We start from the raw sequence: 21,061 nt of genomic DNA on the forward strand, positions 1-21,061 counted from the left end.
ACAAGGAAAAGGGTGAGGCCAAAGGGAGAGCCTGACACTCCACATCTGGTGGAAAAGGGACCACCAGCACACATGACCCTCTGGGCAGCAGTCACCCAGAAACCCCTGTCTCCTCGGCCTTGAACCACAGGCTCAGGGGCTTTAGAAAAAGGTGGGGCTCTGGACTGTTCAATCCTATTTATTTTGCAAATAAGGAAACTGAGGTCCGGAGAGGCTACAGCTCTTCCCAGGGCCAGTGTGATTGTCAGCTGAGGCCACCTGCAGAGAAAGCCAGGGCGTGACACAGCAGAAAAAATCCGAGTGCCCTACAGCGTGGAGCGTGGAAACAAGTTACAGTACGTCCACCTTGAATACAAGAGAGCCAGGAAATATGCCAGTGTGGCACAGAGTCTGGAGGACTGCAGATGCCCCAATGGTGGATATGCTGTCAGGGTGGCCATCACCAGGAAGGGACACACTGCAACACGGATAAGCCTTGAAAACACGATACTCAGTGAAAGAAGCCAGGCACAAAAGAGCCCATATTATATGATTCTCAGTTTCCTCATCTGCAAAATGGGGGCAATTAAAAGGCATCCCTACAGGTAGTTGGTTGTAAGGTCTCACTAAAAATAATCCACATAGCAACTAAACCTATGCACCACAGCTACTGAGCCTGCACTCTAGAGACCGCGAGCCACAACTACCGAGCCCGTGTACTGCAACTACTGAGCCCGTGCACCTAGAGCCCATGCTGCGCAATAAGAGAAGCCACCGCAGTGAGAAGCCCGCGCACTGCAACAAAGAGTAGCCCCTGCTCGCCGCAACTAGAGAAAGCCCGTGTGCAGCAACGAAGACCCGATGCAGCCAAAAATAAAATAAATAAATAAATTTATTTTTAAAAAAATCCACATAAAGAGCGTAGTACATAGTAAATGTTCAGTAAATGTCAGTTATGATTATAAATCCTGTTATTATCCCTGGAGGCATTTGCATTTTGTGCATGTGAGAAAAGGGTCAAGGTATACATATGTGTGCATGTGTGTATACATGTATGTCTGTGTGCATGGTATGTATGTGCATACACGGATCTCTGTGGGTTCCTTGTGCATGTGTGAGCTCCTGCAATGTATATAGGTGCATGCATTTGTGTACAATATGAGTGCATGTATGTGTGTGCATGCATGCGTTTGTGTGTATATGTGTATGTGTGAGTGCACACGTCTGTGTGTTCCTTCTCTGGAATGGAACATCAGCAGGACAGCGTGGGTGTGGAGCCGCGCAGGCTGCTGCCGGAGGGAGGGGACTCCGGGCTGGCACAGGCCCTGTCAATTCCCAGCTCACCTTGTTTTCATCAAAGACGTTGAAAACAAATGTGGCGAATTTGGTGGGGTCTCCAAACGGGAAGAACTGCTTGTAGATCTTCTGGAAGCCTGCTGCGTCCAGCTGCCCGCTGGGGCAGTCCTTGATGAAGCCTTTGTACCTGGAGGTAGAGACCAGGTGAGAGAGGGTGAAGGAGACTCCAGCATCACCCACCTGCTGGGAGCTCCTGCCCAGCGCCCTGGAAGCCTGTGAATCCCTGTCCCGGGAGACAGCGCCACACGGGGCTGTGAGCACAGACCTGGACTCCACGGGCACGGGCTCATCCCACCTCTGCCTCTCGCCAGCTGTGTGACCTGGGACAGGTGGCCACACCTCTCTTAGCCTCATCTGTCCCAGAGGGATAAGAGTCACTTGGCCACTCGGCCCCCTGCTCCACACAGGCGACTAAAACAAAACTTGCATGAACGACCTCCCCGAAGTCCCGCTCTCGCACAAGGTACTCCCCCCTCCCCAACCCTCTCCACTGAGCCCCTCCCGGAGCCAGGCAGGCTGGTGGTGCTGGTGGCGCTGGTGGGCAGAGCCACCATATGGGGCCGGCAGCTGGTTCCTCCCACATGCCTGCACCCCCCAGTGTGCACACACCCGCTCCCCTGCCTCTGTTCCCAGAGAACTGTGTAAATGACGCGGGAGCCGCCCAGCAAACTGGGAGGGCATCCTGGTGGGTTCCAACTGGACCTGCCCACCCTGCATTCCCAGCGCCCAGAGACCCTCCAGATACCCGGCCAGCTGATGGCAACATGGCTTTGCAGCCCAAATCCCAGTCCTGCATTTGCTAGCTGCATCCTCAGGCAGGTGCCTTCACCTCCCTGAGCCTGACTCTCCTCATCTATAAACAGGGACAGCTATCACATCCATCTTGTGGGGACTGCGTGAGATGATGTAGCATACTTGGCACAGGGCTGGACGTAAAAAATAAGCAATGGCACGATCTTTCGTATTATGACCTCAATGTGTTCTTTTAAATCAATTCATAAGTTGGCTCCTGCGTGTAGCTTGGCAACTCCAACCAGGACATACATTCCTCTGAGGAGGATTCCCCACAAAGGGGGGCTAGAGAGAGGGGTCAGCTATTATCAGCTACCAGCTGCTACCTCTGCTGGACCACTCTCTGCTGGGAACTTTGCAAACCTGATTCTCCTGGAACGCCCATAACAGCCCTATGAGCAATGTACTATGATGAAGCCCTCTTTTTTTTTTTTTTGGCCGCGTGGCTTGTGGGATCTTAGTTCCCTGACCAGGGATTGAACCCGGGCCCCAGCAGTGAAAGCGCGGAGTCCTAACCAGTGGACCGCCAGGGAAGTCCCAAGCCCATTTTAAAGATGAGGAAACTGAGGCTTTGAGACGGGGAGATCTGCAAGTCCTTGCAGCCCAGACTGGAGCTGAGGTGGGGTTCGAAGTAACCACTGATGGGGCCAGATGCTCAGAGACACGGGCTTGCCGAAGACGTCCCCCACCCTGCTCCACTGTTCTCTGGTCTACCCAGGGCCACTCTCCCGTCACATCCTGGGAAAGTTGCTGGTGGCGCCGTGACTGAGGGCCATATACACAGGGAGCGTGTGGAGAAGCCACTGTCCCTCCAACCATCAGAGAACAAGCTAAGGGGCCCAGGCTGGGTGAAGGGACACGCAGGGCACCAGAAGAAGGGAGGCTTGGGAATCCTGGGGCCTAAGTGATCAAGGTCAGATGTCAGAAAGAAAGCAAGACAAGACTCTTGCTAACATGTCAGCGGTTCCTTAGGGGTGAGGGCGAGGCTGGGAGATGGAGTGGGGCGTGGCATTGGGCTGCCGTGGGCACCCACCCTCCCGCAGTGCCCCCAGCAAGCATGAGGCTGTAAAAAATGGCGGGGCCTCTGCGTGCCTCCCCACCCACCCCCTGGGGCACCTCGAGGGGCCAGAGGCCCAGGGAGGTGGTCCCGGCCCAGTAACCAGGATCGCTGCCCCATCTCACCACCGCCTGCACCTTTGACAACAGCCCCGTGCCGGGCACTGGACTAAGCCTTCGTGAGCGGTTCCTCCTGCAGTCGCCACTCAGCCCTGCTCAGTGGGTTCAGTGATCCCCATTTCACAGATGAAGGCACTGAGGCACAGAGGTCAGGGCCCCTCCCACAGCAGGTACCAAGAAGTGACTCAGCCCCTCCGGGTCCCTCCCCTTGAAGCCTCCTTCCCAGCTGGGTGTTCCAGACTCAAACCTTCACATCTGGGCCAGGATGCAGAGCCAGAGAGGAGCGTTTCGGAGCCAAGATCTGGTCCATGACCCCAGGCCCCTGGTCAGGACGTGTCCCTGGGCAGGAGGAGGGAACAGGCCTGGCGCCAGGCCGTGATGACCACATGGGGGCACAGCCGGCCTTGGAGGCCAGAGGGGGGCCATCGCTTCCCGTCGTGCCCCCCAGAGCCTCCCATTTCCCCACAGTGGCTGTGTGTCACTTGAGTGATTTGAAAAGATTATTAAAAACAATAAAGGGAAAACAAAAGGCGCCCAGAGGCGTCTCGCGGCCCGGTCCCTGCGGGTGCCTGGCTCTTAGGAGGGGAGGCAGAGCAGGTGCCGCAGCAGCGGGAGCTGTCAGCACTGCGAACAGCCGCGGGGGGCCCTGCAGCTTTACTGGGGGCAGGTGGGTACAGGCAGGCTGGCCTCGGTGGGGAGCCTCCGGGGGACTATCCGGTTTCCCCTGCAGAGACTGTCACTGTCACTGTCACTGTGGGGCCCCAGCCCCCTTGGTGCCATTAGCAGCAGGCCCACCCCCTCGGGGGCCCGATCGATGAAGGTTTGCTCCAGCCTGACGGCCCAGCCTCCTCTGGCCACACACCCTCACCGCCCCACGCCGCCCATATTCCACACCCTGCCGCACTTTCCAGAGCTTGCCATGCCATCCAGCCGCCAGGCCTTTGGGTCTGCAGGTCCCTGTGCCTGCAAAACACATCCTCCTCCTCTTTGCCTGGCTAATGCACTCATCCACCAGGTCCCGGCTTCCCTCCAGGACGTCCGCCCAGGCCCCCAGGGGCCGCAATGCTCATCTGCTCCCCCATCCCTTGAACGACCCCAGCGCAGCATGAACCACACTGTGTCATGTTTGCCACCAGGCTGTGTCCTCCACCCAACAGTGAACTCCCAGTGCCCCGACGCCTGGCACATAACGGGGGCTCAGTAAATGCCAGGTGAGCTCAATGAATGAGCTGAATGAATGAATGAATGAATGAGCTGAATGAATGAATGAATGAATGAACACACAGAGAGAGGGAGAGGCCAGGTGTCAGGCGTCTTCTTCGTAAACCCCGGGGACCCTGGTCAGAACCTGAGAACTCCGTGCAGATGGTTAGAGAGCCACAGATATAAGCCCACCCCTCTGTGGATTGATGGGGAACTGGGGGCCCAGAGAGGGAGAGAGACTGGCCCAAGGTCACACAGCAAGTTAGCAGCAGAAACAGGGCTCACACCCGGGACTCCTGCCTCCCAGGCTCCCTCTTCGCCAGGCTGCACTGGCCCCAGCCCCATAGAGCCAAGAGCCTGCTCCCCAAACATTGCATAACCCCATCGGTCATCATCAGAAGATGCGGGGCACCCTGTCTCGCTGGAGCAGAGAGGAGGAGGTCTGTCCCAGACGCCCCACTTGCCCCAGGCCCCAAATTTGCTCAAGTCCTCACAGCTCTGAGGCCAGGACTTCCTGCCATGGTCTGATTCCGAGGTGCAGCTCAACCCCCGTGGTGGGCTGAGCCACGACACTCACCCCAGGCGCACACCCCCACCCCACGGCGGGCACCCAAGGGAGCTGCGGCTTAATAACAGAGCTCTTGAGACCAGCCTGGGCAGGTCGCGGCGCAGGTCTGGGGCCAGGCGGCAGTGCCCCCGGCCCGGCCACGGTGCAGGCCTGGTACACGGACGACTCGGCTGACAACCCGCCGTGGCTCCACCACGCGGAGCCCGTGCGCCCGGTCGGCCTGGAGCAGCTGCGCGGGCTCGGGGTCCTTTACTGGAAATTGGATGCTAACGAATATGAGAATGATCCAGAATTAGAAAAGATCCGAAAAGAGAGAAACTACTCCTGGATGGACATAACAACCATAGGCAGAGACAAACTACCAAATTACGAAGCAAAGATTAAGATGATTTACAAGGAGCATTTACACCTGGATGACAAGATTCGCTTCATCTTGGACGGCAGTGGGTACTCTGACGTGAGAGATAAAGAGGACAGGTGCATCCGGATCTTCATGGAAAAAGGAGACATGATCATTCTCCCTGCCGGGATTTACCACCGTTTCACACTGGACGAGAAGAAATACGAGAAGGCCATGCGGCTGTTTGTGGGAGAGCCGGTGTGGACGGCATACAACCGGCCGGCTGACAACTTCGAGGCCTGGAGGCAGAACCTGAAATTTCTGGCACAGACAGTCCAGCGGAGCCCTGGGGCCTCGTGCACCCCGGCCCCCCTTGTGAAGGTTCCAGATGTGATGGCAGCAGAAAATCTGTCATTTTCTCCTCGCTTTTGTGTTGTAGACTTGAGGCTAGGTGAGCTTTCCTCTGCAAGACTGTTTGATCAGAATACATTTTAATGGAAGTAGCTATAGAACTTGTTAGTACATGGAAGCACCTGTGGAAATCTGGGCAAATCCGTTCATTTCTCTGATTCAGGATCAGTGGTCAGTGGCCCTGTGTCAGCTGGTGCCTCCAGCTCTGACCAAGTGAATTTCATCTCCCCAAATGCAGCCATTTAGCTGCCCCATCTGGACAATTTTTGGACTTTAAGCAGATACCAGGCGAGGCCATGCCTGCCTTGTGCAGAGGGGTGACAGTGGATGACAGGACTGGGCAGAGAAAAGATGCTTTTCTCCCAAAACACGGGGGAAGCTGGGGGGCGGTGGGGTGCCGTGGGGGACGAACTGGCATGTTAGGGGGACACTCGCTTGCTTATGCCACTTTCTTGTTCAAAATATAGTAGCTGCCTTAATGTTAAAAGAAAATAAATAAAAATTTAAAAAATAAGAGTTCCTGCCCAAGAATTCTATCCCAGGATGACTGAGAGATGTACGTGACTGCAGCCCCATCCCTGACCCAGGCTCAGGTTCCAACAGGCCTGGGCCTCTCCCTCTCCCCGCCCCCACCCCGTCTCTCCTCAGACACGCGGCTGCCTGGAAACCTGCTCTGGGGCCTGCCCTGTGCTCCAGCCCTGGCCCATCCTGTCTCACTGTGAGAGGGGCCCGAGCAAACCCCTTCCCTGCAATGCCCGCCAGTTTCCCTGCTGGTAAAATAAGTGACTTAGACTAGATCAGGGTTTTTCCACCCACGCCATGGCATCCCTGGCCTCCACCTGCTAGATGCCAGAAGCGCCCCCACCCCAGGTTATGACAACCCAAAGTGTCTCCAGACAGTGCCAAATATCCCCCCGGAGCAGAACCACTCCAGTGGAGAACCACAGGGCTAGATGGTCTCTGGGGACCCCCACAAAGCAGGGGGAAGGGTCTTCCCCAGTGTCTGCCTTCCAGTGATCTGCGATTCTGAATAACAGGGACCTACTGAGAGCCGGGCACGGAGCTATGTGATTTCCAGGCACCATTTCACCAAATCGTCCCAACGGGCCCAGGAGGGGAGGATTATTATGCCCATTGTACGGATGGGGAAACTGAGGCTGGGGGCTGTTAAGTCTCCTGGCTCAGGGCCTTCACACGGCATTTCTTTTGCCCGGCCCACTCCTTCCCCCTTTTTTTCTTGGCTTCAGTGCATCTCCCCTAGAGAAGCCCGCTCTGGCCACCCGAGACTCCAGTACACACACTGGTCGACACACTCACAGCACCCTGTCCCTGGCCTGGGCCTCGCAGCTGTGCCTGTAGCCTGTATGATGCCTGGGCCAGTGAGTGCACCACAGGGTCCGTCAAGGCAGGGGCCCCGTCTTCTAGCTCACCCCGAATCTGCAGGGTCCACCGCAGGTGCTCAGTAAATATCTACTGGAGCTGCACAGCTAGCAAATGGGGGGCCACAACTGGACCCCTGCCACCGCCTCTGTGTGCAGCCAGTCACCAGCGAGGCCCAAAGCCTCCGTGGGCTGCTTTCCTCAGTGCCTTCTGCCTGATTCCAGACCAAGGGTGGAAGCAGCAGTAGTCCTGGCACTGTTGCTGGCGCAGGTTAGGCCGGGGAGGGGGCGTGAGGCACAAAAAGCGTTCTGAGGAATTTATATGGAGACCACTCCTCCCACAACCATGTTCTAGAGCAGGGGTCTCAACTCTCTTCGGGGATGGGAGGAGAAGCTGTGGAACCGAGCCGGGGACGTGGCACGGCTCCTGAGCTCCATATGCAGTTTCCAGCCACCAGAGCACAGGTTTTCGACATGGTTGACTGTGCTTGGGAACCGGCTCTCCACGATGGCGTGGAGACGAGAGAAGAAAATCCCAGATTTGACAACTGCATTCTTAAGCCTCTTTAAAAGGGAAAGGGGAAAAAAAAAGAAAGCTGTCATTTCATAAAAACACTGAAGGCTGAACGCCACTTATAAAACACTCCCGACTCAACGCTGGGCTTCCTCCCTGTAAGCTTCCCACCCCGCCTCTGCCCCCCACTGCGCCAGCCTGTGTCCCCCAGGGGACTCCAGCACCACGTCTCCCCCAGTCCCTGCCGCCCCCAGTGCTGGCCATGGGCCTGGCACATAATAGGTGCTCAGTAAAGATTTACAGAATGAATGAACCAACAAATGAATGAAGGAATGAGTGAGCAGATGAATGAATTAGTGAATGAGTGACAGAATGAATGAGGGAGTGAGTGAGTGAATGAAGGAGTAAGGCAGTGAATGAGTGAATAAATGAATGAAGGAGTGACTGAATGAATGACGAGCAAATGAGTGACTGAATGAATGAGGGAGTGAATGAGTGACCGGATGAATGAATGAATGAGTGAATGAAGGCATGAGGGAGCAATGAGGGAGTGAATTAATGAATGAATGAGTGATGAGTGAATGCATGAATGCATGCTGGCCATGAGGCACAGGTCCAACTCCAGCTCAGCATCCCGTTCTCTGTGGCCCCCAGCATCCCCAACGCCGCCAGGGCCTTGGTTCCCCAAAGGCACCAGCCTGCTAGGACTTTCTGGAATTCACTGCTTGCAGTTCCCACAGAGCCTCGTCCTCTGGGACCCAGCTTGAAGCAAGCCTCGCATAGCCCTCCATGCCCACCTCCCTCCCCGCCAGGGTTAGGTGTGGCAGATGCTGCTCTCTGCAGTGTGGAAAGTGGGAAGTAAGTAGATGGATAAATAATAAAGCGTAACCCCCAGCTGCAATCAGGGACTGCCACAGCGGCCCTGGCAAACTGTTCTCCCATTATCTTTTCAAACACCTCCCTTCCCCTGGCGTTCCCCTCCCAGCTCCCTGGAGACCTGCCTTCAGACGATCCTGGAGGAGGGGCTCAAACACATCCATGAGGATGAGGCCCTTTCCCTGCTCCTCTCCCCTCCCCCATCTCTCTCCTCACCGCGCCCCCCCATCCTCCACCGCCTTCAGCTTTGTGGGGTTTCCCAAAGCCAGAGCCAGCAGAGCTGAGCCCCCGTGGCCCAGGCCATGGAGGCCAGCAAGCTGGACCCAGACTCCACACACACACACAGCTGTGAGACCCAGACAAGTATCTCCGCCCTTCGGAGCCTCAGTTTCTTCATCTGTAAAACGGGCTGTTCCTAGACTGACCCCATGGCATTGGCGACGGCCTCCTTACCCACAGCTGTGACTGCGGAGGAGGGTCCAGGATTGACAGCCGGCCCTGTGGAGGCGGCTGCAGAATTCCTCCTGCTTCCGCCCACTATTTTTGTTACAATACCATCGGGTTATTTGGTTATTATAAATGTAATAAAAGCATTACAGACAACTTGTAAAATAGAAAATATAAGAGAAAAAAGAATACCCATGATGCCACCACCCCCAGCACACCCACTTCTAGCCTCTGGCCAGTCTCCTTTCCATCTTCTTTTCCGTCCACACTTTCTTCATCATGGAACTGTGTTGGGGCACTATTTGTGCCCTGCTGTTTCCCCTCGGGGTGGCGTTCCCTTCACCCTCTAGGTGATCACAATTTCACGATCGCCTTTAAGGGCCTGGGACCTGCTATAGTTTCTTAGTCAGTCCCCATCGAGGTTCCCGATCTTCCATTGTGGTGAATGGAGCTTGGTCAAGAGGAAGGAATGCAGTGGGCGGGGGCCTCGGGCTGGCTGTGGACCTGACACTGGCCCCACCTCCCGATGCCCCAGCCTCCTCCCGTCTCTGCCAAATACAGAGCCAGGAGCAGCGGAGATGACACCATGGGTGCCCAGCATGAAGCCGGGTGTGAGGTGAGCGCCCAGCTGGCCCGGCTCAGGCATCACATCCCTGTGGCCTGGTCTGCGCTCCTGACCACCTGGGGCCTCAGCTCTCCTGGAGGACCCGGGACATGCCCGGCTCTGCTTCTGCTCACTGGGTGGCCCAGGACAAGTCACAGAGTCACAGAAGACCCCTGGGTCTGGTTCCTATTCTGGGGAGCAGCTACTGAAAGTCAGCACCAAACAAGATGATCCTGTACCAGGCTGGAGAAACAGGGGCAGGGTGGTCAGTGCAGACCTCTCCCAAGAGGTGACATTGCAGCGAAGATGCCAAGATCTGGGGCAGAGGGAACAGCAGAGGGAACAGCATGGATGGAGGCCCTGAGGTAGGAAGGAGCATGGCATGGCTGAGGGACAGTAAGTGTGGCTGGTGCCTGCTAAGCCGGGGAGAGGGTGAGGCCAGAGACCTTGGGGAGCCCCGAGGACCAGGCAAAGGGGCTGGGTCTTTATTCTAAGTGCAGGAAGAAGCCATGAAGGGCTTTAAACAAGAGAGAGAGAAACACAGGAGGAAACTGAAGCCGCCCTGGCTGAATCCACCCACACATGTCACAGGTGTGATCGGAAAACTCTGTCCATTGCGGCCCCGCTGCTCTCCGTGTGCCCCTCCCTCCCATTTCCCAATCCCACCCCAGATGGTTTGGTGCTAAATTGTTTGCTACCCTGGTAGTCTGGGCTCAGGAACTTGAGTTTTCCCAAGGAAGGGCAGGCATTCCCCAGCTATCAGGTGCCAGAGAGCCGTTTAGGACATGAAGGGGCATGGCTGGAGGCTGTGGTGAGAAAGGGTCCTCTGAAATGGGCCAGGGCACTTGGGATGCAGGTGCTTGTCCCATTTGTCTCCTGTGCAAAGGACAGAGGGGATAGCGGGCTGCATGGATCTGGCCTCTGACCCAGCAGGCTTGTGTTATGGTCCCAGTGAACCAGGGAGGTGTAGGCCCATCATGGGATTACAAATTGGTTCATTTCGTGTGCTAAGAATAATTATACGGGCTGCCCACAGCACTGGAGGAGACTGATCCAGAGTGCCATAATCTGTGATCCATTACTGATGTCTGCTGTGGACACAGGTGGGGAGAGTGGTGGTATGAGTGTCACTGTTTAACCATCCCTAGTCTACCTTCGTCCTGTGGAGTATAACCATTCTAGGATACAACAGTGAGGTAGGTGGTGGGCTGACCCAGGAGGGTTAGAGAAAGGCACCACCAAAATGAACCAAAGGGCATTTACTTGAGGTCCATGGAAGTTTGTGGCAAAGAAAAGATCTTTTTTTTTCTTTATAAGCTCTTTAGAGAGAGTTCCCCTACAGCAAGGACTGGGCATCACAAGGGCCCTGGTTTTGTTGTAGAAGCCTCAACTGCCCCCTCCAGGCCGGCCTCCTTGGCCTCCCTGCTGTTCTTCAAACACACCAAGCCCCTTCCCACTGCTGAGCCTCTGTCCTTGCCGTTCCCTGTGCCTGGAACACTGTTCTGTGGTTGAGTCCTGTTGTCCAGGTCATAGTTCAGATGTCAGCTTGATGAAGGAACAAAATCCCTCCACCTGTTTGGGATTCAGTTTCCCCATCTACATAATGAGGAGAGGACCCTCAATCTCAGGATCCCTCCCTGGCTGTACTGATCAGTGTTATGAGTAGTATTAGCATTATTAACAAAACAAAGAACTTATTACTAGGCTCTGTTCCAGACACTGTGTATGAATTAGCTCATTTATTCTTCACAGTATTCCTATAAAGCTTGACTATTATTACCCTCACTTTCCAGATGGGGAAACTGAGGCACCGAGCAGTCCAGTAACTTGTCCGAGGTTGCTCAGCTCAAGCCCTGGTTCCGGAGCCCTTCTGGCCACTTTGCCTCCTGTCTCTCCTGGGGAAGACCCAGGGGAGCAGGGGAGGATGCCAGGGCTCAGGTGTGCCCTGCACCTCCTGGGGCTCAGGAGCCTCGTCCAGGGAATGCCATGGTGGGACACCGCTCTGGGTGACTACGAGGACAAAATGAACAAGGCCACATCTGAGAGCGCACCCAGCACACAGCAGCACTGGGGAGGCATCTGCCACCTCGCAAGGACAGACCTCGCCCTCATCCCCTGCTCTGACCTTCTCTGAGCCTCAGCTTAGTTTTCCCATCGCCATGGAGATGACAAACCATGTCAACCCCCAGGACAGCGCCCAGGAGTCGATGACAATGCGTATGTGAAGCACCTAGGGGTGCCGGATGGGTGCTGAGCACCTGCTATGGCCAGGCCCTGGGGACACAGCAGTGAACAGGGCAGAGCCGGCCTCAAGGTCAGGAGGGGAGGCAAAGGGGGACGCAGACCTGTAACTGCTGTTTGTCCCAGGTGTGTCCTGTTTGTGCCTGGTGTGTCCCGGGCTGTGACACTGGGCTGTGGGAGGTCAGAGGAGGCCCCTAACTCAACCTGGGGGCTCAGGAGGTTTCAAGGAAGAAGGCCTGAGGGTGAGGAGGTGGTGGCCAAGCAAAGAGGAGGAGGGGTGTTCCCAGAGGGGGGAACAGCCCAGGCAAAGGTCAGGAAGCCCCAGAAAGTAAGGTGAATTCGGGAACGGATAGCAATTCGGGCAGGCCAGAGGGCAGAGGGCAGAGGAGAGGAAGAAATGGCAGTGAGACTGGAGGGGTCAGCACAGCAAGGCTGGCCTGAGCCAGGCCTCGTAACCACGTAACCATGCCAGAGGTGCAGACTTCACCTGAGTCCAGGGAGAGTTTAAGCAGAAGCCTGGCATCATTGAATATTTGCTCAACAAAAACCCCTCTGGCTGCCATGTGGGAAGGAGGGGGATTATGTACAGATGGGGAATCCAGGAAGGCTTCCTGGAGGAGGTGACTTAGGTAAGCCTTGGGAGAGTGGAGTTCAGATGGCCCCGAAAGGAAGGGTGGGAAAAGTGAGTGACAAAGGCTCGGGAAGGCGGGGTGGGGCTATCCAGGAGGGAGAGCCTCACAGATAAAGACCTAGAAACAGGGACTTCCTTGGTGGCGCAGTGGTTAAGAATCTGCCTGCCAACGCAGGGGACACGGGCTTGGTCCCTGGTCCGGGGAGATCCCACATGCCACGGAACAACTAAGCCCATGCGCCACAACTACTGAGCCTGCGCTCTAGAGCCCGTGAGCCACAACTACTGAGCCTGCGTGCTGCAACGACTGAAACCCGCGCACCTAGCGCCTGTGCTCCGCAACAAGAGAAGCCACTGCAATGAGAAGCCCGCGCACCGCAACGAAGAGTAGCCCCCGCTCGCCGCAACTAGAGAAAGCCCGCGCACAGCAACGACGACCCAACGCAGCCAAAAAAAAAAATACCTAGAAGCAGGAGTATTTCTGGAATGCTCACCTGGGGAAGCGGAGAAGTGGAAAATGAGGTCAGAGGCAGGTCGGGCCCACCTGTTGGGTCCTAGGATGTGGGGGAGGAAGAAGGGAGTGGCAGCTGCTCCCATCGCATCCACTCCCCCTGTGGGGCACAGCCAGCTCACCACCCCGGTAATGCCCACCTAGCCGGGGTCTCCAGCAAGGGGTCAGCAGAGCCAAGCAGGGCAGCCACAACTCTCCCCCTCTGCCACCTGGACTCAAGGACAGGGAGGTGTAGGCAGTGGCCCCTGGGGAGCCTGGCCCTGCCCCCAGCAGGGCTCCACCAGGAGTCTCGTGGCCTGGGCCCTTGCCATGGCCGCTGCGGCCTGCTGTGATGGAGGGCACATCTGTAGGCCTCAGCTCCCCATCTGAACAGTCGACGGAAGACCACTGTCAATGGCTGTCATCTCTTGGGACCTTTACAGGGAATGTCGCCCTGATGCCTCATCATTCCTATCACACACGTGGGGAAACGGAGGCTGAGGGGGGTTGGATCACTTGAGGTCACTTGGATAGGAAGAGGTAGGTGCAGAGTCCATTTCTAAGCCACCAAACTTTCTGGAAGGTCTCCAAGCTCGCCTCCTCGCTCACCTACTCCCAACTCAGGTTCCCCTTACCATGTGTGAGTCTCCCCTGTCTGCTCCACATTCCACAATGACAGCCAGTATACCACTCTCCCCTCTCTGCCCCAGGGCAGGCATAACTAGTCCATTCCAGACCTTCCAGGCATTAATGATGCTATACTTTCCGTTTGCTCCATGATATACAGCCTCAGAATCCTTCTTAACACAGCACTACAGGCAGCTACTATGGATTGATTAGAGCTGGCATCCAGAAAGAAACCTATCTGCCATCCTTGATACACTCTAATCAATCACTTTATAGACAGGGTGGCTGAACTCTAGAGAAGAGACTTCTCAAGGCCACGGGATGATCTAGTGACAAAGCTGGGCCTGGGATCCAGTCTCCTGACTTGTTTCTGGTCCAAACCCCTCCCTTGGGTGAGCAGGGTCTGAAATTAACACTGGTGGTCCTTAGAGATGCCACCCAAGGCAAGGAGTCACCACCACCCCACCCCCACCCCAGTTCAACTGGATCTATGTCAGTCTCCCGTGAACAAAGGGATGTGAACAAAGGCTGCCTGGACTGGTTTGCAGATAAGCCGCTCTCAGAGGGTCCTCCATGTGCCGCTGTCCCGGGCAGCTGGACTGCCGTCTCATCAGCACAAAGCCAACACCCCCTCTCCCACCCAACAGTTTGGGGAAAAGCAGCTACTCACCACTGCTGGACCTCCTTCTCAGTAACTGCAAAAGAAAACAGAAAAGTGGCCTTTTAGCTCAGGAAGGCGTCCTAGGGGACAGACAGACACAGGGGAGCCTCCTTCCTGCCCTCCCCACCCCAGCCCACAGCCAGTCTGCCCAAGTCTGGACACCAGCCAGCTCTGAACAAGAAGGTGCCTGCAACTCCCACCCCCGCCCCGGTGAACAGTCCCAGTCAGGAGCTCTGTGTCTAACGCCCCCAGGGGACGACACTGGCCCATCCCCTCCAGATGCCCACTGCACCGCCTGGAGGACGGCCGAGATCAGCTTCTTGCGGGCAGCGGCTGGCCTCTCCCTGCAGTCCTGGGCTGGGCAGGCAGGATTATTGTGCCCAGGCCAATGCTGAAGATAATTCTTCCCCATCTAGCATCCTTGGGGACAGGACGGTCACAGAAGTCACTGGCTTCCCCAGGCACTCAGCTGCCCTGCCTGCACATGGGGGGCCAGGGCAGAAAGGCTGAGCCCCCTCCTCGGCCCTGGCAGCACCCAGAAGCTTCCCCTCCTCCACCCATCCCTCCAGCCCCTCAGAGCCATCAGTCCCAGCTTCTTTTTACAGGCAAGACGAGAACAGAACGGTGAACCAAAAGCTAGAATGAGCCATATAAAGTAGCTGAACCTCCAGCCAAGCCCAAACAGTCATTCTTCATTGAATCATGAAACAAACAAAAAAATGTTTTTTTATGAAAAGTACTGAATCGGTTCAGGTTGGAACAAAACCAGTAATTTCACTCAAATCACTGAACAAGAACATCTAACCACCTCTAAGGCCTCACTCATTCTCGGGGCAGAGGGGGCGGGGAGTGACTTTGGGAGAGCACCTCCAGCTCCCCATGCCTCAGTTTCCTCGTTTGTAAAGTGGGAAAGATAGTTATAGTACCTGCCACACGAGCTGTCCTGGGAATTCAATCAGAACAGGTGTGAAAACTCCTGAATCCCCAGCACAGGGCCTGGCACACGGACGTGCTCAATACAGGCCTGTACAATGAATGCATGAATGAACGAACGAATGGACAGGAAGGTGGGTGTTGGGTGCAGGTCAGGTGAATAAAGGAACTGGCATCCCTTCCCAGAGAAGTGAGGAGGGAGGCCCAAGGGGGTCCACCTCACCCTTTGTGCCCGATCACACTTGAGGCCACTTTTCAAAAACTGTTCAAAGCAAGCTCGTAACAGCTGCCAAGTCCTGAGTGCCCACTGCGAGCCTAGATCTGTACCCGGGCGGGCCTCTGTGCTTCGGCTCAGCTGCCCTGACAATGCTCCCAGGGAAGCTGTGACTCTGCCCCGGCTGCAAATGGGGAAACTGAGTTACAAAATGGGCAGGACGTGAAGCGGTAGTGCGAGGGTCTGAACTCAGGTCTGTGGCTCAGCCATCTGCCAGCCAGGCCCTGGCAGTCAGGCTCTGGGGGCAGGCTGCAAGCTCCTGCCAGGCCCCTTCTCGTCGGCGCCCTCCTCCCATGAGCCCAATCAGAGGCTAAGGAAGAGCCCGGTCCATGAGTAGGATACTGACAAAAACAGCGAGGCAACAGTGAGAGCTGTAGGTTACCGGGAACAGCCAGACCTGGTGTAAAAAAATGCAATTTTCCAAGAGAGTTTTGGCAGAGGGTAGGGGGTGGGAAGGGAGTCCAGCAGGGGGATGGAGAGGGAAGTGTCCGTGGTCTAACTCAGGGTGGGCTGCCCTACACCTGCCACCCACACCTGGCAGTGAAGAGCAGCAGGGGCTGAGCGGCTGATGCTTAAAGACCCAAGCTGGAGACACAGGAGTCCCATCATAGCACAGCTGGGAGCTTAGGGGCTTGTACTCCGGAGCCAGACTGGACGGCCTGAGTTTAAACCTAGCACCACAGCTTCCTAGCTGTGTGTCCTTGGGCTAAGTACTTCCCTTCTCTGAGCCTCAGTTTCCTCATCTGTCAAATGGGCTTGCTGGGAAGATTAAATTGCTTGGTGCTCTTCACGGGCATAAGACTCCCACAGGTAGGTGTGATCCCATTTTCCCAATGAGGAGACTGAGGCTCAGGCAGGTCTGCTTACTTGCCCAAAGTCACCCAAGGTGACTGGGTGGGGCCAGGGGCCAGGACTGTGCCTCCAGAACCCAGGATGGATGTCCAAGTGGATGCCCACCCCCCGCCCACCTTGAGTAAGCCAATGAGCTGCATGACCTTGTATGACCTTGGCGTCATGTGATATAAACGGCAGGAGCCGGGTAGCAAGGGCTCAGGCAGCTGGTCCACTGCTGACCTTAGGGGAGGCCTCCCAGGGTCAGAGAAGGTTTCCCTGGAATCCCCCAGCTCAGAAGTCCCAACGCTCTCCTGACCACACAACCCCGCCCCGTCCCCCAGCAGCCTCCCCCCAGGGCCTCTCAGCCTCCAGGCTCCCCTGTGCCCCTCACCAGCGCCGGAACCCAACAAGCTCCTAGGATGCAGACATGTTTGGCTGCCCCCTGCCCCATTAGAATGGTCCCACCACAGTACACTGTGTGGTCAGCAGGCAGCCAAGCTGTAAGCTGGGGAGGGGCAGACAGGTGGCTGTGAGCTGGGGAGGGGAAGACAGGCCCTGCCCCGTGCTTTAAGCGAATTAACCTTTAGAAAACAGGTATCCCCTGGCACCGTCCCAGGCCCGGCAGCTGCCACTGCTTGACTGCCTGGAGCCTTGGAGGATCTTGGAGGGTCTTGGAGGGGGGCGGGCAGCAGGCAGGTCTCAGGGGGCCTGGCCACCTGCCCCCAGCCCCTCCCCAAAGGTCAGGCAGGTCTGCATCCAAATCCAAGCCCCCCGAGTCTAATCATGAGGATATAACCAGGCAAATGCAGAATGGGGGACATTCTATAAGACAAGTGGCCACGATACTTTTATAAGTCAGGGTGCGAAAGGTAAAAAAGGCAGGGGGTTGTTCCAGAAAAAAAACCTAAAGAGACAAGGCCATCAAATGCAGCTCGCAATGCCTGGATTGGGTCCTGGATCTGGAGTTGAAGACCAGCTACGACGGGTATAGTGGATATGACGGGGCTGGTGGGGGAAGCTGCCTGCAGGTGGGCAGCTGGATGCCCTGATGGACGCACTGTTGGTTTCTTTAGGAGCAGCAACAGTAGGGAGGTTATGCGGGAAAATGTCCTTTTTCCTCGGGATGTGCCCTGAAGCATTTAGGGGTGACGATCAGGATGCCTTCAGCCTCTTGCGAAAGGTTCAGAAATACACACACACAGATTTAGAAAGTGAGAGGAAGCAGATGTGGCAAAATGCTGACAGCTGGTGAATCTAGATGCGGACACACAGGTGCTCACAGCACTAGTGCTGCTCTTGATCTTTCCAAATAAAAAGTTGGGGGGAAATGTTTGTCCTCATCAGCCCACCACCTGTGTGCCGTCCTCACAGCACCAGAAGGGCCGAGGGTCCTGCCCAGGAGCACGCCTCTAGCAGCTCCGACCACCACAGGCACTAGGAGGGAGGAGGGGGCTGAGGGACAGTTATGGGGTCCCTCTGCCTCCGCCCTCCACCCAGATACTACAGCGACAGGCTCAGGCTCCCGGCTTGGTCCCAGCCCCCATCTCCCAGAGCCGACCTCCGAGTGTGAAATTAACAAGCATCCACCAAGCACTCGGTGGGTCCAGGCTCAGCACTCAGGGCCCCGCATGAATGAAGGTCATTTTCAGTGCTACTGGCCCCTGCTCTCCTGCCTTCCCCCAACCCTGTGACCCCCTCAAGCTCCTCTAACTGGTCCCACCTCCAGGCCTTTGTACCTGCTGTTCCTTCTGCCCAGAACACATGCCCTCACCTCTGCTACCTGTAACCCCTACACACATTTCAAGTCCCAGCTGGGATGTCCCTTTTCTAGGAAGCCCTCCTAAGCCCCCTTTGGAAACTCCCCTCGTATGTGGGAATCACTGTTTTACGTGTAGTCTGTCTTCCCATCAACTGTACAACAGAGGATCAGATGGGGCACTGCCTGCCGGGGCCAAGCCGGGGAAAGGGGGTAACAGGACATCGGTACAGTAGGGTGGGCCACAGGGAGGCCTCTGGTTGTGTGGTCTTGGGCGAATGACCCCACACCTCTGAGCCTTGGTTTGTTCATCTGTAAAATGGGACCAACAGCCTCTCTCTTAGAGGAGGAAGATGGACTTAAAGTGCTTGGTGTGATGCCTGGCACCCAGCGAGCACTCAGCAGAGGCCCTTTTTTTCCCCCTCACCTTCCCAGCTGGACGCTAAGCCCCCAGAGGTCAAGGCGCTTCTCCCAGCATCACCCCCAAAGCCCAGCCCAGTGTCCTGTTGATTCCCACATCAACACCAAGCCACTTGGCTGGATTGGGAACACATCCTAAAACATGTTTCTCACATGTTTACCTTCACAATTACAACTGGCTTCAGCCAATTTTAAAAACAAGCTGCCTTTCTCCAGCTCACCCCTGCCTCCAGGCCTGGCGTGCCCAGGCTCATTAGGAAACCAGTATTTAAGACCTGTCTTGATCACTTGTAGGCTGGGTTGCTCCAAACAAGTTACTTAACCTCTCTGAACCTCAGTCCTCATCTGAAGGATGGGGTACAAACTCCTACCTGGCAGAGTCATCGGGAGGGTTTCTTGAGAGGTGGATAGAAAATTCCCAGCTTAGCATGGGGCTGAGCTCTACTCCCCTCCTGCTGACCTCCCCCGAGAGCTGGGGGCAGCAGAGCAGGAGGGAGCCTTCTGGGGGCTCAGCGTGGAGGGAGGGGCCCAGCCCCTGCACAGCCTTCACCCCCCAGCTATGGCAGGGGTGCCCCCAGGGCCCCCTGCTCCCCTCCACCCACAGAGCCACGTTCCCAGGCCGCCCCCACTCCTCCTTTCCCCGCAGCTCTTGTCTGCCAGGAACGAACACGAGAGCCGGTCCCTGGAGCCCAGGATAAATGTTGAGTCTGATTTTGATTTCCCTAAAGCAAAATACCTCTCTCCTGATTGAAGCTCAGCTCAAACATGGTGGGCACAGAAAGCAGGGGCTGCGGCCCACAGAGGCGCTGGCAGCAGCAGGAGGGATGGAGGGCACCCTGCGTGCGAGCTCTTTTCCCCCTCCCCAGCCACTGTCCTGCGGGCCCTTTCCATCTCCAGGGACAAAGGCTGCGTGAGTGTCGGCTGTGCCCCCGCCACCCACACTGCAGGAAAACCATTAGCAAAGGGGCCTCCGGTTTGATTCACACAAAAAGAGAACTGGGGGCTGTTTGGACCTGGCTGCCAGCATCCCCTTGTCACTGAATCCCACCCTCCCATCAGTCCTGACATCACTGACTGTACACCTTCCAGAAGTGCAGCCCCCCTCGGTCAGCTCCTCCCCAGGCCCTAGGCCTCTCCGTCTTTGCTCAGTCTCCAAATAGTGGGGTTCTCCAAGTCCCTGCCTCAGTGTTCTCCTCACGTGCTCTCTGGGGGGCGGCATGTGCACCCTGCACCCCTCCCTCCAGGCTTCTGGCTCCTCTGGACAGCCCAGGGACCCCTCATGCTCCACGTGGCCCAAAGGGATCCCCATCCCAGACCGGAACTCCCCTCCTGGACCCCCATTCTTTGAGCACCCTGTTCCTGCCCTACCGGCAGTGCCACCCATCCTGGCTCCCTGGAGAGCACGAGGGCACTGTCCAGGGCCGGCCTGGAGTCCCCACCCCAGCCCAGGGCTGTGCCAGCCTCTTCTCAGCCTCCCACCTCCGTTCCTCCCTCCCATCTGGTCCCCATCCAGCAGCCGCCAGCAGCCCTAATTTGGTCATGTCCCTCCCCTCCTAGCAAAGCTTCTTCAGAGAAGGGAGAAAACGTGCTGGTGGGCCAGGATGTGCCCCCCTGCCCCACAGCAGCCTGACTCCCCCACTCCAGGGGCCGTGACCCCAGCATCCCCAAGGAGGGGCAGTTGTCTGTAGGAGAGATGGCAGAGCATGGTGGTCTTGTGGCACGTGGATTCCAGGGGTCTGCCGCCCACCTCCTGCACAACCTGTCACTTCCCTGGTCTGGGCCTCTGTGTCCCTGTCCCTGAAGGGGGAGAGGACTCCTCCCGCCGCTCGCAGCAACGCTACCCGCCCGGTTGTGCCAGCGCGAAGGGCTGCACCGGGGAGGACAGGAAAGTGCACTGAACGCCCGTGGGGTTTCCCACCCACAGGGGCCTGCCACACCGAGGGCTGGGTGAGAGGAGAGCTGCCCCCTCTAATCCCCCAGGAGCCACAAGCTCCCCAGCCCCAAATCACTCCCCACCCCCAGCTGTAACAGACCCATGGGCCACAGCCCCTGAGGTCAGCCAGCACCGTCGGAGCAGCTTCCAGCAGCCCGTGGAAATGCACTGGTGCCCCTGGGAGGGGCAGGGGACTTCGGGCTGCCTGCCGTGGCCACGCTGCTTCCCCTCTCTGGAGGCTCCTGAGACTTCCAGGCTCCCACGAAGTGACCTGCGGGCAGCAAGTCAATGACGATGGAGACCCACAGGCCCCGAGCCCAGGGAGCAGCCCATGGACACCATGTGGGGCGGTATGGAGACTGGAGGGTGGGCACCCGCCCTGGGCCAGATAACCTGGGCTGGGTCCCAGATGCACTAACGCGGCGGGTGACCTTGGACGGGGCTGGCAGGCTCACGTGTAAAACAGTCCTCCGGCAGAGCCGCCGCAGATCAGATGTAACGTGGTAACACGCACGGGAGCCCGAGTGCCACGGTCACCGTCGCTGTGATGACCATCCCACGCCTCTGCCGTGGAGGGAAGAGAGCGGACCCAGCGCCCTCCACCCCGCCCCATGCC

At 57.0% G+C, this 21,061-nt stretch overlaps 1 protein-coding gene and 1 pseudogene across 2 annotated transcripts in view; one reads left to right on the top strand and one right to left on the bottom strand.

Moving 5' to 3' along the window:
• The window catches only part of NCS1 (neuronal calcium sensor 1), a 58,380-nt gene that overhangs the window by 19,550 nt on the left and 17,769 nt on the right, over window positions 1–21,061 (bottom strand). The window contains exons 2-3 of the mRNA XM_082468260.1: window positions 14,305–14,329; window positions 1,324–1,462 (exon numbers count right to left, since the gene is read on the bottom strand). Coding sequence (XP_082324386.1) covers window positions 1,324–1,462; window positions 14,305–14,329 — 164 coding nt within the window. The remainder of the gene's footprint in view (window positions 1–1,323; window positions 1,463–14,304; window positions 14,330–21,061) is intronic.
• LOC309664299 (acireductone dioxygenase pseudogene) lies at window positions 4,118–14,296 on the top strand (annotated as a pseudogene). The gene is made up of 2 exons: window positions 4,118–4,256; window positions 5,071–14,296. The product of its transcript is annotated as an acireductone dioxygenase pseudogene (transcript).

This window comes from Balaenoptera physalus (assembly GCF_965194825.1).
Source record: "Balaenoptera physalus genome assembly, chromosome: 7".
Classification (NCBI taxonomy): domain Eukaryota; kingdom Metazoa; phylum Chordata; class Mammalia; order Artiodactyla; family Balaenopteridae; genus Balaenoptera; species Balaenoptera physalus.